Source organism: Taudactylus pleione, unplaced genomic scaffold (assembly GCF_031769625.1).
Source record: "Taudactylus pleione unplaced genomic scaffold, aTauple2 ptg000520l, whole genome shotgun sequence".
NCBI classification, from domain to species: Eukaryota; Metazoa; Chordata; class Amphibia; order Anura; family Myobatrachidae; genus Taudactylus; species Taudactylus pleione.
This window is the reverse complement of record NW_028284922.1, coordinates 10,409,629-10,422,435: the sequence shown is the minus strand read 5'-3', so window position 1 is coordinate 10,422,435 and position 12,807 is coordinate 10,409,629. Positions and strand designations below refer to the sequence as shown.

Genomic DNA, 12,807 nt, shown 5'->3' with positions numbered 1-12,807 from the left:
GGTAAGAGGGAGCGGGGGCAGCATTGGACCCGGGACCCCGCTGGGCCTCCCCAACAAGCCCAGGCAATTAGTACTCGCTTCCCCCCTCTCGGCGCCTCAGTATATGAATAAAACAGATTTTGTGGCTGGCTGAATCCATTTCACCTGGTTTTAATCAGCCACAGAACTTATACATGTCCCAAATTACTCCTCTGGGCATAACTAGAACTTTGTGGGCCATATAACAAGAACTTAAAAGCCGCCCCCCCAGAGGTAAAAAACAAACACACTTACATTTCCCCCCACACAGAGCCCAATCAGGTTATGCCACGCAGTAGTACCCTTTATACACATTATGTGTCACAGTAGTAGTGCCCCTTAAACATTATGCAATACAGTAATGCCCCTAACATATTATACCACACAGTAATTGCTTTACAGATTATGCCATATAGTAGTAGTGCCCCATATAGCACATTATTGCACGTAATAGTAGTGCCCCTTACACGTTATGGCCCTCCCCCCCAGCAACTCACCTCCCCTTGTCCCTCCAGAAGCCACTCGCTTCCCTCTGTGTGCCATCAGCAGCCAACAGGTGATGATCTGGGGATAGGCTGCCAGCTAATTATAGCTGGTGCACCGGCAGGCAGCGGCACACATGGACAGACAGCACCGGTGCAATATTTAATCTGGCACCAGTCACGAGCCAATCAGAGCCCGTGGACCATCCGCCAATCAGGATCCACCAATGTTGATTGGCTGCCATTCCGAAAGCTGATTGCAGCTGGCAGCGATGTATCTCCATGACTGCCTGCCAGTGCGCCAGCTGTAATCAGCTGACAGTTCAGCACCAAATCAACATTGCTGACACCCAGACCCCCTCAACGGCCCTGACTGGACCAGTCCACCTTTTGTGAGTGACTAGGTGCAGGGGGAGGCAGATCGGGCATCATAGCAGCCGCACCACTTCCATGGTAGTTACACCACTGTTTGCAAGCATGTTAGCAAACAGTGCGGTCCTTTTAAGGATCAATGGAATGGGATTATAGGCTAATGTAAAACTAAAAGGTGTACTTCAGGGTCCAGTCTTCAACCTGGGCAACGCTGGGTATCCCAGCTAGTGATCAATATACAGGCTATACTCAGGATTAAACCACTAGGTATACACTGGCTAATTACTATCCCTCTCCTCTTTTGGTCTCACCAATTGGACCTCTTCCCCCTTCTCACTCCAGCAGTCACTCTCTTGATCTCATCTTATCCCCTTGAGGTTGCATCTTTGACACCCTCAAAGGCCTCACTCAGTAAATGCAACCTTAACACGCAAGGCCAAGCCCTATTCTCCCCCTAACTCTACAATTTTCTGACCAGGCCTGACTCTATGCCTTTGCAAATCCCTTATTGCTGCCTTAGCAGTTACTCTTTACTTCCGCAAGACCACGCCCCAACCTAGGCAAACACTACCTCCAAATATGAACTTGCATTACTAAGCGACATTAACTTAAAAAAATCATATCCACCCAGCTTTGCCTTCTTTCTCACAAAACAATCTTGCTTCAATACATTTACCAAGTCTTCCAATCATCACCTTTTTGCCAAGTTCAACACCCTCCTCTGACCACCACCTCCTCCCTCTGTGCCCATGACTGCCATTTCACAACCAAAATCATTAGGCAAGAATGGGCGGGCATCAGTCAGTATGTGGCCCAGAAGTTGACTGACAGGGCGAATTGCAGCGGTCTCGAAAAAAAAGGGTCAGCAATGCTAATATTGACTCTTTGCATAAACTTAATGTTTGACAAAAAGGTGTAAAAACACCGAAGTAGCAACCAATACTTATGTAATTTTCAAAATTTTTGGCCATGGCTGTAGATGTGTCCCTCCGTATCTAGGACAGGGATGGGGAACCTCAGACCTGGGCGCCGTATAAGGCCCGCAAAATCATTTGGTCTGGCCCTCTGAGCTTTTTTTCTGCTAGCCTCAACTGGCTACCAGGGTGCCTAGAATGGTAACCTCCAGAATCTATGCAGCAGTGCCACCTGGAGCGTCCTTAGGATGCTTCAGACGGTCTCACCACTGCCGTTACAGCTCCCTGGAGCATCCTCAGGATACTCAGGTGATTGTGGCCCCAGCCCTGTGTGACATCACACGGAGGGGGCATGGCCTGCACTGGGCCCACAAATACGGTTAGATATATCAAAATGGCCCTCGGTAGAAAAAAGGTTCTCCAACCCTGATCTAGGAGGTGAGTATATTTAACTGCAATGTAATGGTGTGCTGTGCATATATGCTAGTGTAGGGACCTGCAGAAAAAGAAGGGGTCCGTTGACGCTGGGCTGCAGGCTTAAATGCTTTGATCAAATCATGACAAAATCCCCTTGGTTTAATTTGCTGCACACACATAGATTTGCAGTATATTATTGTTAGCGCCGATAGCAAAAGTTTTTCTGTTTTGAATAAGCATAAATCACCAATATATTCTTTAAAACTACAGTATAGGTGCCTACACACTAGGCAATATTTTACACGATCCGGCCGATTCCGACACATCGGAACGAGAGATCGTGTAAAATATGCATAAGGGGCCCCCACACACTGCCCCCGGCAACTTCCCCCTAATAGACAATTTTTAAAAACCCTTTAACGGTGCCGCAGATCGCGATTAGGCCCCGCCCCTCTCATGATTTGGCTCCGCCCCCTTTTCAAACTGACCGGGCATGCATGTCCTTGCTTCCGGCTCCTTTCTTCCCTGCCCACACACAAGGCGGCCGGGACCTGCTTCCAGCCTTCCACTGCTCTGGTCGGTGGGCGCAGTGAGCACCATGGAGCGAGCACGAGCAGCACACTGCAGCTGGACGACCAGATAACTGTTCAGCAACAGGCAATGAGTGAGGGTGAAGGGGATGTCTTTTTGTTGGTAGTGCAGTAGGTGGGTGCCTGGGTGCTGGTAGTGTAGAAGGGGGTATCTAAGTGGTGCTAGTGCAGTAGGGGGGTTCCTGGGTGTTGGTAGTATAGTAGGGGGTGTCTGGGTGTTCTTAGTGTAGGAGAGGGTGTCTGGGTGCTGGCAGTCTAGTAGGGGGGTGCCTGGGTGTTGGTAGTGTAGGAGGGAAGTGCCTGGGTGATGGTAGTGTAGGAGGGGGGTGTCTGGGTGCTGATAGTGGAGGGGATGCTTGGGTGTTGGTAGTGTAGAAGGGGATGCCTTGGTGATGGTAGTGTAGGAGGGAAGTGCCTGGGTGATGGTAGTGTAGGAGGGGGGTGTCTGGGTGCTGATAGTGGAGGGGATGCTTGGGTGTTGGTAGTGTAGGAGGGGATGCCTTGGCGATGGTAGTGTAGGAGGGAAGTGCCTGGGTGATGGTAGTGTAGGAGGGGGTGTCTGGGTGTTGATAGTAAAGGAGGGGATGCCTTGGTGATGGTAGTGTAGGAGGAAGGTGCCTGGGTGACGGTAGTGTATGAGAAGAGTGACTGGGTGTTGGTAGTGTAGGAGGGGGGTACCTGGGTGCTGATAGTGTAGGAGGGAGGTGCCTGGGTAATGGTAGTGTATGAAAAGACTGGGTGTTGGTAGTGTAGGAGGGGGGTGCCTGGGTGCTGATAGTGTAGGAGGGAGGTGCCTGGGTGATAGTAGGTTATGAGAGGCGTGCCTGGGTGCTGATAGTGTAGGAGGGAGGTGCCTGGGTGATGGTAAATTATGAGAGGCGTGCCTGGGTGATGGTAGTGTAGGAGGGGGGTGCCTGGGTGATGGTAGTGTAGGAGGTGATGCCTTGGTGATGGTAGTGTAGGAGGAAGGTGCCTGGGTGATGGTAGTGTAGGAGGAATGTGCCTGGGTGATGGTAGTGTATGAGAAGAGTGACTGGGTGATGGTAGTGTATGAGAAGAGTGACTGGGTGATGGTAGTGTAGGAGGGGGGGTGACTGGGTGCTGATAGCGGAGGGGATGCCTGGGTGTTGATAGTGTAGGAGGGGATGCCTTGGTGATGGTAGTGTAGGAGGAAGGTGCCTGGGTGACGGGTAGTGTATGAGAAGAGTGACTGGGTGTTGGTAGGTTATGAGAGGTGTGCCTGGGTGTTGGTAGTGTAGGAGGGAGGTGCCCGGGTGATGGTAGTGTAGGAGGTGATGCCTTGATGATGGTAGTGTAGGAGGAAGGTGCCTGGGTGATGGCAGTGTATGAGAAGAGTGACTGGGTATTGGTAGTGTAGGAGGGGGGTGCCTGGGTGCTGATAGAGTAGGAGGGGATTCCTGGGTGATGGTAGGGTATGAGAAGAGTATCTGGGTGTTGGTAGTGTTTGGGAAGGAATATGAGTGCTGTTGGGGTGATGATAGTAAATATAGGGGTATGTCTGGGTGCTGCTATGGTGTTGGTAGTGAATAAGGGGTTGCCTGGGTGCTACAGCTATATTAGTAGTATATGACGGTGGGTGCTGCAGGGGTGCAGATAGTGAATGATGAGGGTTGTGTATGGACTGTGTGTTGGTGATGAATGTAAGAGGGCGATTGGGTGGTGTTGGGTTGTCGGTGCATGACAGAGGAGGGAAGTAATTGGTGAATGAGGGGAGTGTCTGGGTATATATGTGTGTTAAAAAAAAAAAAAAATTATATATATATATATATATATATATATATATATATGATTTCACATCTACTATACGAAGAGATAAAGGCACTCGCCAGACTTTTGAAGTCAAAAACATACTTTAAGCTTTATCAGCATGCACATAATCCATAGTTGCCAACGTTTCGGTTCCACTCCGGAACCTTTGTCAAGGCTTCATAAGAATACTAAAGACTGTGGACTCTTTCAGCTAGAGTCCACAAGTTAGGGCAGAGGAGCATGTGGGATCTTGCTTGCTTTGGGAACAGTTTTTGCCCAACATTAAAATTATTTTGGTTATAACATTTTTGCTGCATTATGATCCCTTTTGGTTTTGCCCATTTTGTTTTTCCTACATTTCATTTTTTCCAACTATGTAGTTTGTGTGTTTGCATTCAAACTTACATATTGTCAGTTATATATATTCTTTGATTTCTTAAACAATTGATTCATTGATCATTTAATTTTTTGTTGCCTAATTTGCAACTCAGACTGTCTGTACAATACTGCAACATGTTCTAGAGTCTCATTATCTATGTTCGTTTTGCTATATGGGAATAGTGCTGTTTTATGTCTTTGTTTATTATGGTTGTTTGTCTGGCACTCGTATTTGTTGTTTCCATTGTTTGTTTATTTACAAACATTATGTATGTCATTGTTTTTGCCACTGTTTATGCTGCTGATGACGTCATCGATCCGGGACAGGCAGGATGGGCGGACACACCACTTCATTCACGCACACAGTCCTATAAAGGTATGCACTTTGTACTTTTTCTGTGTTCTTAATAAAAGTCTTCATTGGCTGAAACGTTGAAACTACCAGTGTGTATTGAGTCTACTTTTTGAGGTCCCTTGAGTGCCGCTGCTGTCGTGTGTGTGTGATATATATATATATATATATATATATATATATATATATACATACATACATATATATACATACACACACACACACACACATAGTCAGGTGCATAAATATTGGGACATTGACAGAATTTTCAGATTTTGGCCTCTATTCACCACCACATTGGCTTTGAAATGAAACAAACAAGATGTGCTTTAACTGCAGACTTTCAGATTTAATTTGAGGGTAATTACATCCAAATCAGGTGAACGGTGTAGGAATTACAACGGTTTCTATATTTGCCTCCCACTTTTTAAGGGGCCAAAAGTAATGGGACAAACTAAACAATCCTAAATCAAACTTTCACTTTTTAATACTTTGTTGCAAATCCTTTGCAGGCAATTACAGCCTGAAGTCTGGAACGCATAGACATCACCAGACGCTGGGTTTCATCCCTGGTGATGCTCTGCCAGGCCTCTACTGCAAATGTCTTCAGTTCCTGCTTGTTCTTGGGGCATTTTCCCTTCAGTTTTGTCTTCATCAAGTGAAATGCATGCTCAATCGGATTCAGGTCAGGGGATTGACTTGGCCATTGCATAACATTCCACTTTTTAGCCTTAAAAAACTCTTTGGTTGCTGTTGCAGTATGCTTCGGGTCATTGTCCATCTGCACTGTGAAGCGCCGTCCAATGATTTCTGAAGCATTTGACTGAATATGAGCATATAATATTGCCCGAAACACTTCAGAATTCATTCTGCTGTTTTTGTCAGCAGTCACATCATCAATAAATACAAGGGAACCAGTTCTATTGGCAGCCATACATGCCCACGTCATGACACTACCACTACCATGCTTCACTGATGAGGTGGTAGTTTTGGATCATGAGCAGTTCCTTTCCTTCTCCATACTCTTCTCTTCCCATCACTCTGGTACAAGTTGATCTTTGTCTCATCTGTCCATAGGATGTTGTTCCAGAACTGTAATGGCTTTTTTAGATATTGTTTGGCAAACTGTAATCTGGTCTTCCTTTTTTTGAGGCTCACCAATGGTTTACATCTTGTGGTGAACCCTCTATATTCACTCTTGTGAAGTCTTCTCTTGATTGTTTTGACTGACACATATACACTTACCTCCTGGAGAGTGTTCTTGATTTGGCCAACTGTTGTGAAGGGGTTTTTCTTCACCAGGGAAATAACTCTTCTGTCATCCACCACAGTTGTTTTCCGTGTTCTTCCGTGTCTTTTGGTGTTGCTGAGCTCTCCGGTGCGTTCTTTCTTTTTATGAATGTTCCAAATAGTTGATTTGGCCAACCTAATGTTTTTGCTATCTCTCTGATGGGTTTGTTTTGATTTTCAGCCTAATAATGGCTTGCTTCACTGATAGTGACAGCTCTTTGGATCTCATATTGAGAGTCGACAGCAACTGATTCCAAATGCAAATGTCACACCTAGAATCTACTCCAGACCATTTACCTGCTTAATTGATAATGAAATAACGAGGGAATAGCCCACACCTATCCATGATATAGCTTTTGAGTTGATAGTCCCATTACTTTTGGCCCCTTAAAAAGTGGGAGGCACATATAGAAACCGTTGTAATTCCTACACCGTTCACCTGATTTGGATGTAATTACCCTCAAATTAAATCTGAAAGTCTGCAGTTAAAGCACATCTTGTTTGTTTCATTTCAAAGCCATTGTGGTGGTGAATAGAGGCCAAAATATGAAAATTCTGTCAATGTCCCAATATTTATGCACCTGATTGTATATACACACATACATACTGTATATATAATTTCAACTTTTATTGATAGGGGCCCCCACAGACCTTAATCCGGCCCTGACTTTAATGGTTTTACACTGGAATGTTCATGAATTGCACAGTATTAAAACACTATTCACATGGTTTATAAAATATTATAAAATTTATTTTGCTTAGTTTTACAAGATGCACTTATAAAACTTGTACACAATATGATTTCCAACAAATGAAAAAAGTTTGTCTTTTCCTTCATAAATAAGCATTTCACCTGAATCGCTATCAAACTGCATTTCAGATTACTATACAAATCAATTTATAATTGGAGGGTTGAGACACTTCTAAGCGGATTAATTTCAAGTAGAAAACCTTAGCTTTACCTTTCATTATCAGAATTCTCTCCCAATAACTGAATCACTTTATTTAGAATTCCAACCCAGTATATAACACACTCAATCCCATCTATCCACTGCAGTACAGTATTTTACAAACCTTAGCTCTTTAACTAAGGTGTATGTACACAAGCACATTACCTATTATCTAGAATGCATAATGTTCTTCTATAAGAATGCTACCTACATAAATCCTCCTCCTGTCTAACCACCAAGATTAAATCCAAATCCGTTCAAAAGGATAGACTCCTTCAAATCTATAAAATGAAAAAGTACAGTTGTTGCCCATAGCAACAAATCACATAGTAGCCATCATTTTCTACAATGTACTAAGATAAAATGAAAGCTGAAATCTAATTGGTTGACGTGGGCACTGCCTCCACTTTTCATTTATAAAAGCTTTATTAAATCTACCCCGTTGTGTTGAAGTGACAGACAGGTCTATGGCACAGACTCTAGGCAAAATTAACCCAGCACCTCGCAGATTTCTTTTCTTGGTTAGGTTTGCAACCGGCTGTTCAGAGGAACGATTGCTTCTCTTTAAAAGGAAGTGAACGTCATGGATTCTTATAAAGGGGAAGAATACCCTAAAGGGGCTGTTTTCTTTGTCGACTATTTAATTTAACGGTTACGTTTTCATGTGGTCCTAAAGTGCATCTGGCAGACATGCTGGAGGCAGCCATATTGTGATAAAGTGATTAGTCACTAGTGACATCACTGAGGCACAGGATTCTTTTTGTAGGATTCTTTTTGCCTTGTGCCTCAGTGATAGCACTAGTTCTAAGCCAATCTGTAGTCTACAGCCTCATGAATAAGATAGTTCAGCCCACAAAATGGCTGCCACAGTGGTGTATCAGTGACAGTTACACCTTAAAACCGCATGAGGTAATTCTGACAAAATAGTGTTTCCCATTTTATTTTTACTTGTTATTGCTGGTTAAATATCAGCCTGTGTATGAGGTACAGACCCAAAGTGACAGGTCACCTATTGTCAAGTGAAAATATTTAATTTTATTTCCTTATAAAAAATATTTAGCATTTAGAGAGCCTGGTGTTGCATAAAAAGATCATGTTAAGGACTCACAGGAATAAACTGTTATACTATATGGAAACAGAATATCTTTTGAATAATCTCCCTGTCCTAGATCTGGAAATTTTTAAAACAGTAGGAATAGCTTTGCTGCTGAACATATATAATCCAGGTTTTCAATACAATTAAATAGATTAGTTGATATGTACTATATTGGATGTGGAGATGAATATTATAAATAGAATTTTTGATTTTGCAAGTGCAGCTTTGGTCAAATATCAGATATTTTTGTATGGTTAAGGAAGGGGTTGTAGTCAGCGTCCTGGCGCATACAATGGCGACGGACAGAATCCAAGCGCTGGAATTCCGACCGCAGTCAGAATCCCAACGACTGCGATCTAGATGGTGAGAATTAGGCTGCTGAAGAGGAAAGTTAGGCTTAGAGTTAGAATACTTCCCTGCATGCATCGGGATTTTCACAGTAGGGATTCTGACCGCCAGCATTATCAGCGCCGGGAACGTGTACCCAACCCCGTTAGAGGCAGTTCACTGACACTGATCACTATGGGTGTGGTCATTGGCAGACTCCATGAATTGCTCCCAGTAATCTTGTTTGGTGTTCCTGCCAAAGTACAAAATTTGCACTCAGACGTATGCCAAAATGGACACAGATCCAGTTATTATCTATTCAGGTCACTGGGACATCACTGGACTGCTTTTCGCCTATACAAAACCATTGGTGGCCCTTAACCTGCAGGAAAACAATGACATCAGCATTTATCATATTCATATAAAAAATTATTAGTTTTTTTTTTAAATGTAAAAACCACTGCACTTATTATTATCCCACACATTCTTCTGGAGGAACAGGATAATGGCTGGAGAACCTATGGCACATAGATATTGGTGGTTCTGACCATGTGAAGAAATATAAGTAAACAGGATATTAATGTACATCAGCGAGTGGGCCAGTAACCCATGCCACTACATCAACAAGCCCCCACCCCCCAGTTACTGCTTTATGTTAAAGAGCACCCAGACATAGCAGCCATTTTGTGGGCTGGCAATATTCATGAAAATGTAGTCTATAGATTGTCTGGGAATCAATGAGGTGGTTTCATGACTAATATTTATGAGGCGGTGTCTCCTTGTAAAAGTCTCTTAAATGGTGTTTCAGCCCACATGACGACTCCCACGGTGTGTAGGAGACTTTAATAACTCTTTATTTCATGTGAAATCTATGTATTAAGCCCTGCTGTGTAATATTTGGTGCCCCTAATTTCTACTTTGTGGCTTTACTACTTGTAGTTTTCTGGTTTCTTCTCCCCTGCAGCTCAGCGTTTAGAAAGATGGTAGTTACCTGTTTTTTGCATGCAGCACAATACATAACAGCAATAAGATGTTTTATTAGTACATTATGGGAAAAAAAATAAAAAAGCAACTTTAGTAGAGGGCATTTGATTACTTGGCATATGTAGAAATAAAACAGCTTGTACATGTCAGACAAGCCCGGTCTGTTCCTAGTGAAGCTTGTTCACGTCACTTTACAAGTTTATATGAGATATGCTCCAGGCAAGTGAAACTTGTTGATTTACTAGTACCTGTTAAAATATATTTTAAATTTTTTTATTCTGGAAAAGAATATAAATATTTAAGATCATAGTTTTACTTTAAGGCTTCTAAATTACAAATGTAACCCTACTAGGTGAATAAATTAGAAGTGTGATATATAACTGTATGACACACGGTTGAAGCTATTTGGAAGGAATTAATTGATACCCAGTATCGTGGTTCTGTGTATATGAATTTTTTTTTTAAGGCATTTGATCTTGGCCTAAGCTAGCTGACCTCTACAATAACTGGCAATGACTGGTGGGGATTTTTTTTCCCCCAGACTGTCCACTATTTTCTACACTAAAATCAAGGATCCAGACAGAACGTCATATACAAAGCTCCACATTGCCCAGCACAATTCTTCCCGTGCAGTCACTGTGCACCTACGCTAGGCTTTGCAGGCACCATCAACAGTTTTCAGGAAACGCTCCTAACGTCTCGAGTCTGCACCCGCCAGATCCACGGCACGCTGCCCTTTAAAAAAGGCAACAGATCGTGCCTGTGGAAATAATTTAAAGAAAAATAAAAAAATAAATATCCAGGTGCCGAGCTCAGATAGTTCTTTCCCGTTTTGTCTCACACTTCAGTCGATTCTATTTCCACAGATGGTGAACCGGTCTATGTCGAGCAGATCCTTGTTGGCAGACTTGTGTTTGAGATCTGTGCCGTCCTGTGTAATGTCTTTCTCCTCTCCGTCTGGAGTGGTCAGGAACTGGTCGGGATTACTTTGCACAAGCAGTGGTGCAGTGGAATTCTGCCGCTTGGGCTGGCTGGTGACTGACGCGCTGACAGGGGCATCTGTAGGGGTACCTGACATTAAAGACATGATGTGTAATTAGTACAAAATTTATTACATAGCAATGCTTTTAACCATTTACCTGGCCAGGTCCATGGGATGCGAGCGTGGCCAGCTGGACTTAAAACTGATGGGGGTCGCATCCCATGCCATCCTCCTGTGCCCCCAGTCTGTTATGGAGGAAACACGTGCAGAACGGATCTGCTAATACGACCCTCCAGGAGTGATGTCATGTTCTGTGACCACTGTCATCACTCCCAAAATCGCACCCCAGAATGCTGTGCCAACGCCACTCTGGGGTGCATGTGTTGTACACCCAAAGTGCGAAGAGGGGAACATAAGACCCCCTCACTCGAGCCTATGATCAGTCCCCCCTGCAGTTATGGGTGACACATGGGGAGGGATACCAATACAGTAGAAGCCCATTGACTCTGTAGGTGGGGGGGCTCTGCCTCTGGAATCTATTACCATTAGGGGGTTATACTGCTGGGGGCCTATTGACACGGGGTGGGGCGGAGAGGATTGCAAAACACCCCCCTAGGTATATGTTTTTCATTAATACATTCTATCAATAAAAAAAAAAGGGTAAATTCTAACCAGTTTTTAAAAAACTATTTAACTGGTTATGGTCAGCCTCCCATCTTCACAAACGTAAGGCAACATAACATTCATTAGTAGACAGCTGATCAATTCCACATAAGCCAGGTGGATTTCAGATTCAATTTAGAATTGGAGGGTTGAGACATTTATAAACAGATTAATTTCAAGAATAAACCTCTAGTTTTAAATTTCAGTTTCAGAATTCTCTCCTAACAACTGAACCACTTTGTTTTGAATTCCAACCCAGTATTTAACACACTCAGGGCCTGATTCAGACCCTGTCGCAAGCGCTGAGAGCTCGCAACCGGGTCGATGGTGGCCCAGAGCGCATGACGGAGCCGGCTCCGTCATGCGCACGCGAGACCTGGATAGCGACAGGCAAGCCGTCGCTCCGAGTCTCATACCGCTCAACATAGACAGCACACCCCCTTTGGTGGGCAGGCGGGGGGGGTGGCTGCCCAGACGGAGGCGTTCCCATGAGAACGCCTACCGTCTGGGGGCGGCCCCACTGACATCACATCGTGACCATCATCATGGCCGCTCGCTATAGCTGTGGGTGGTCACAAAAAGGAAAAAAAAAAAAAAAAAAGGCCCTGATTCAGAGCCCCTACGGATAAGACACCCTAAGGATAAGACACCTGATAAGACACCCCTAAGGAGGGTTAGGTTAGTAAATACTTACCCTTTAGGATGATCGGGATTTCCTTCTTTGTCGTGCAGCCGCTGTCGGGAATTGAACTGCCGGCCATGCGGCCGGCGGTAATATATATCACACCCGTCCACACGGAGGTACACCAATATACATAACACACTGAATCCACACGGAGGTACACCACTATACATAACACACTCAATCCACACGGAGGTACACCACTATACATAACACACTCAATCCACACGGAGGTACACCACTATACATAACACACTCAATCCACACGGAGGTACACCAATCTACATAACACACTCAATCCACACGGAGGTACACCACTATACATAACACACTCAATCCACACGGAGGTACACCAATATACATAACACACTCAATCCACACGGAGGTACACCACTATACATAACACACTCAATCCACACGGAGGTACACCAATATACATAACACACTCAATCCACACGGAGGTACACCACTCTACATAACAAACTCAGGCCCTGATTCAGACCCACTTGCAAGCGGCTGTCCGCTCGCAAGTGGGTCGAT

General features: G+C 44.2%; 1 protein-coding gene across 1 annotated transcript in view; it reads right to left on the bottom strand.

Annotated features, from left to right (window-relative positions):
• Positions 1 to 7,312: 7,312 nt before the first annotated feature.
• Positions 7,313 to 12,807, bottom strand: part of TAPT1 (transmembrane anterior posterior transformation 1) — a 74,787-nt gene continuing 69,292 nt past the window's right edge. Inside the window, exon 14 of the mRNA XM_088450644.1 lies at positions 7,313 to 11,011. Coding sequence (XP_088306770.1) covers positions 10,785 to 11,011 — 227 coding nt within the window. The 3' untranslated portion in view covers positions 7,313 to 10,784. The remainder of the gene's footprint in view (positions 11,012 to 12,807) is intronic.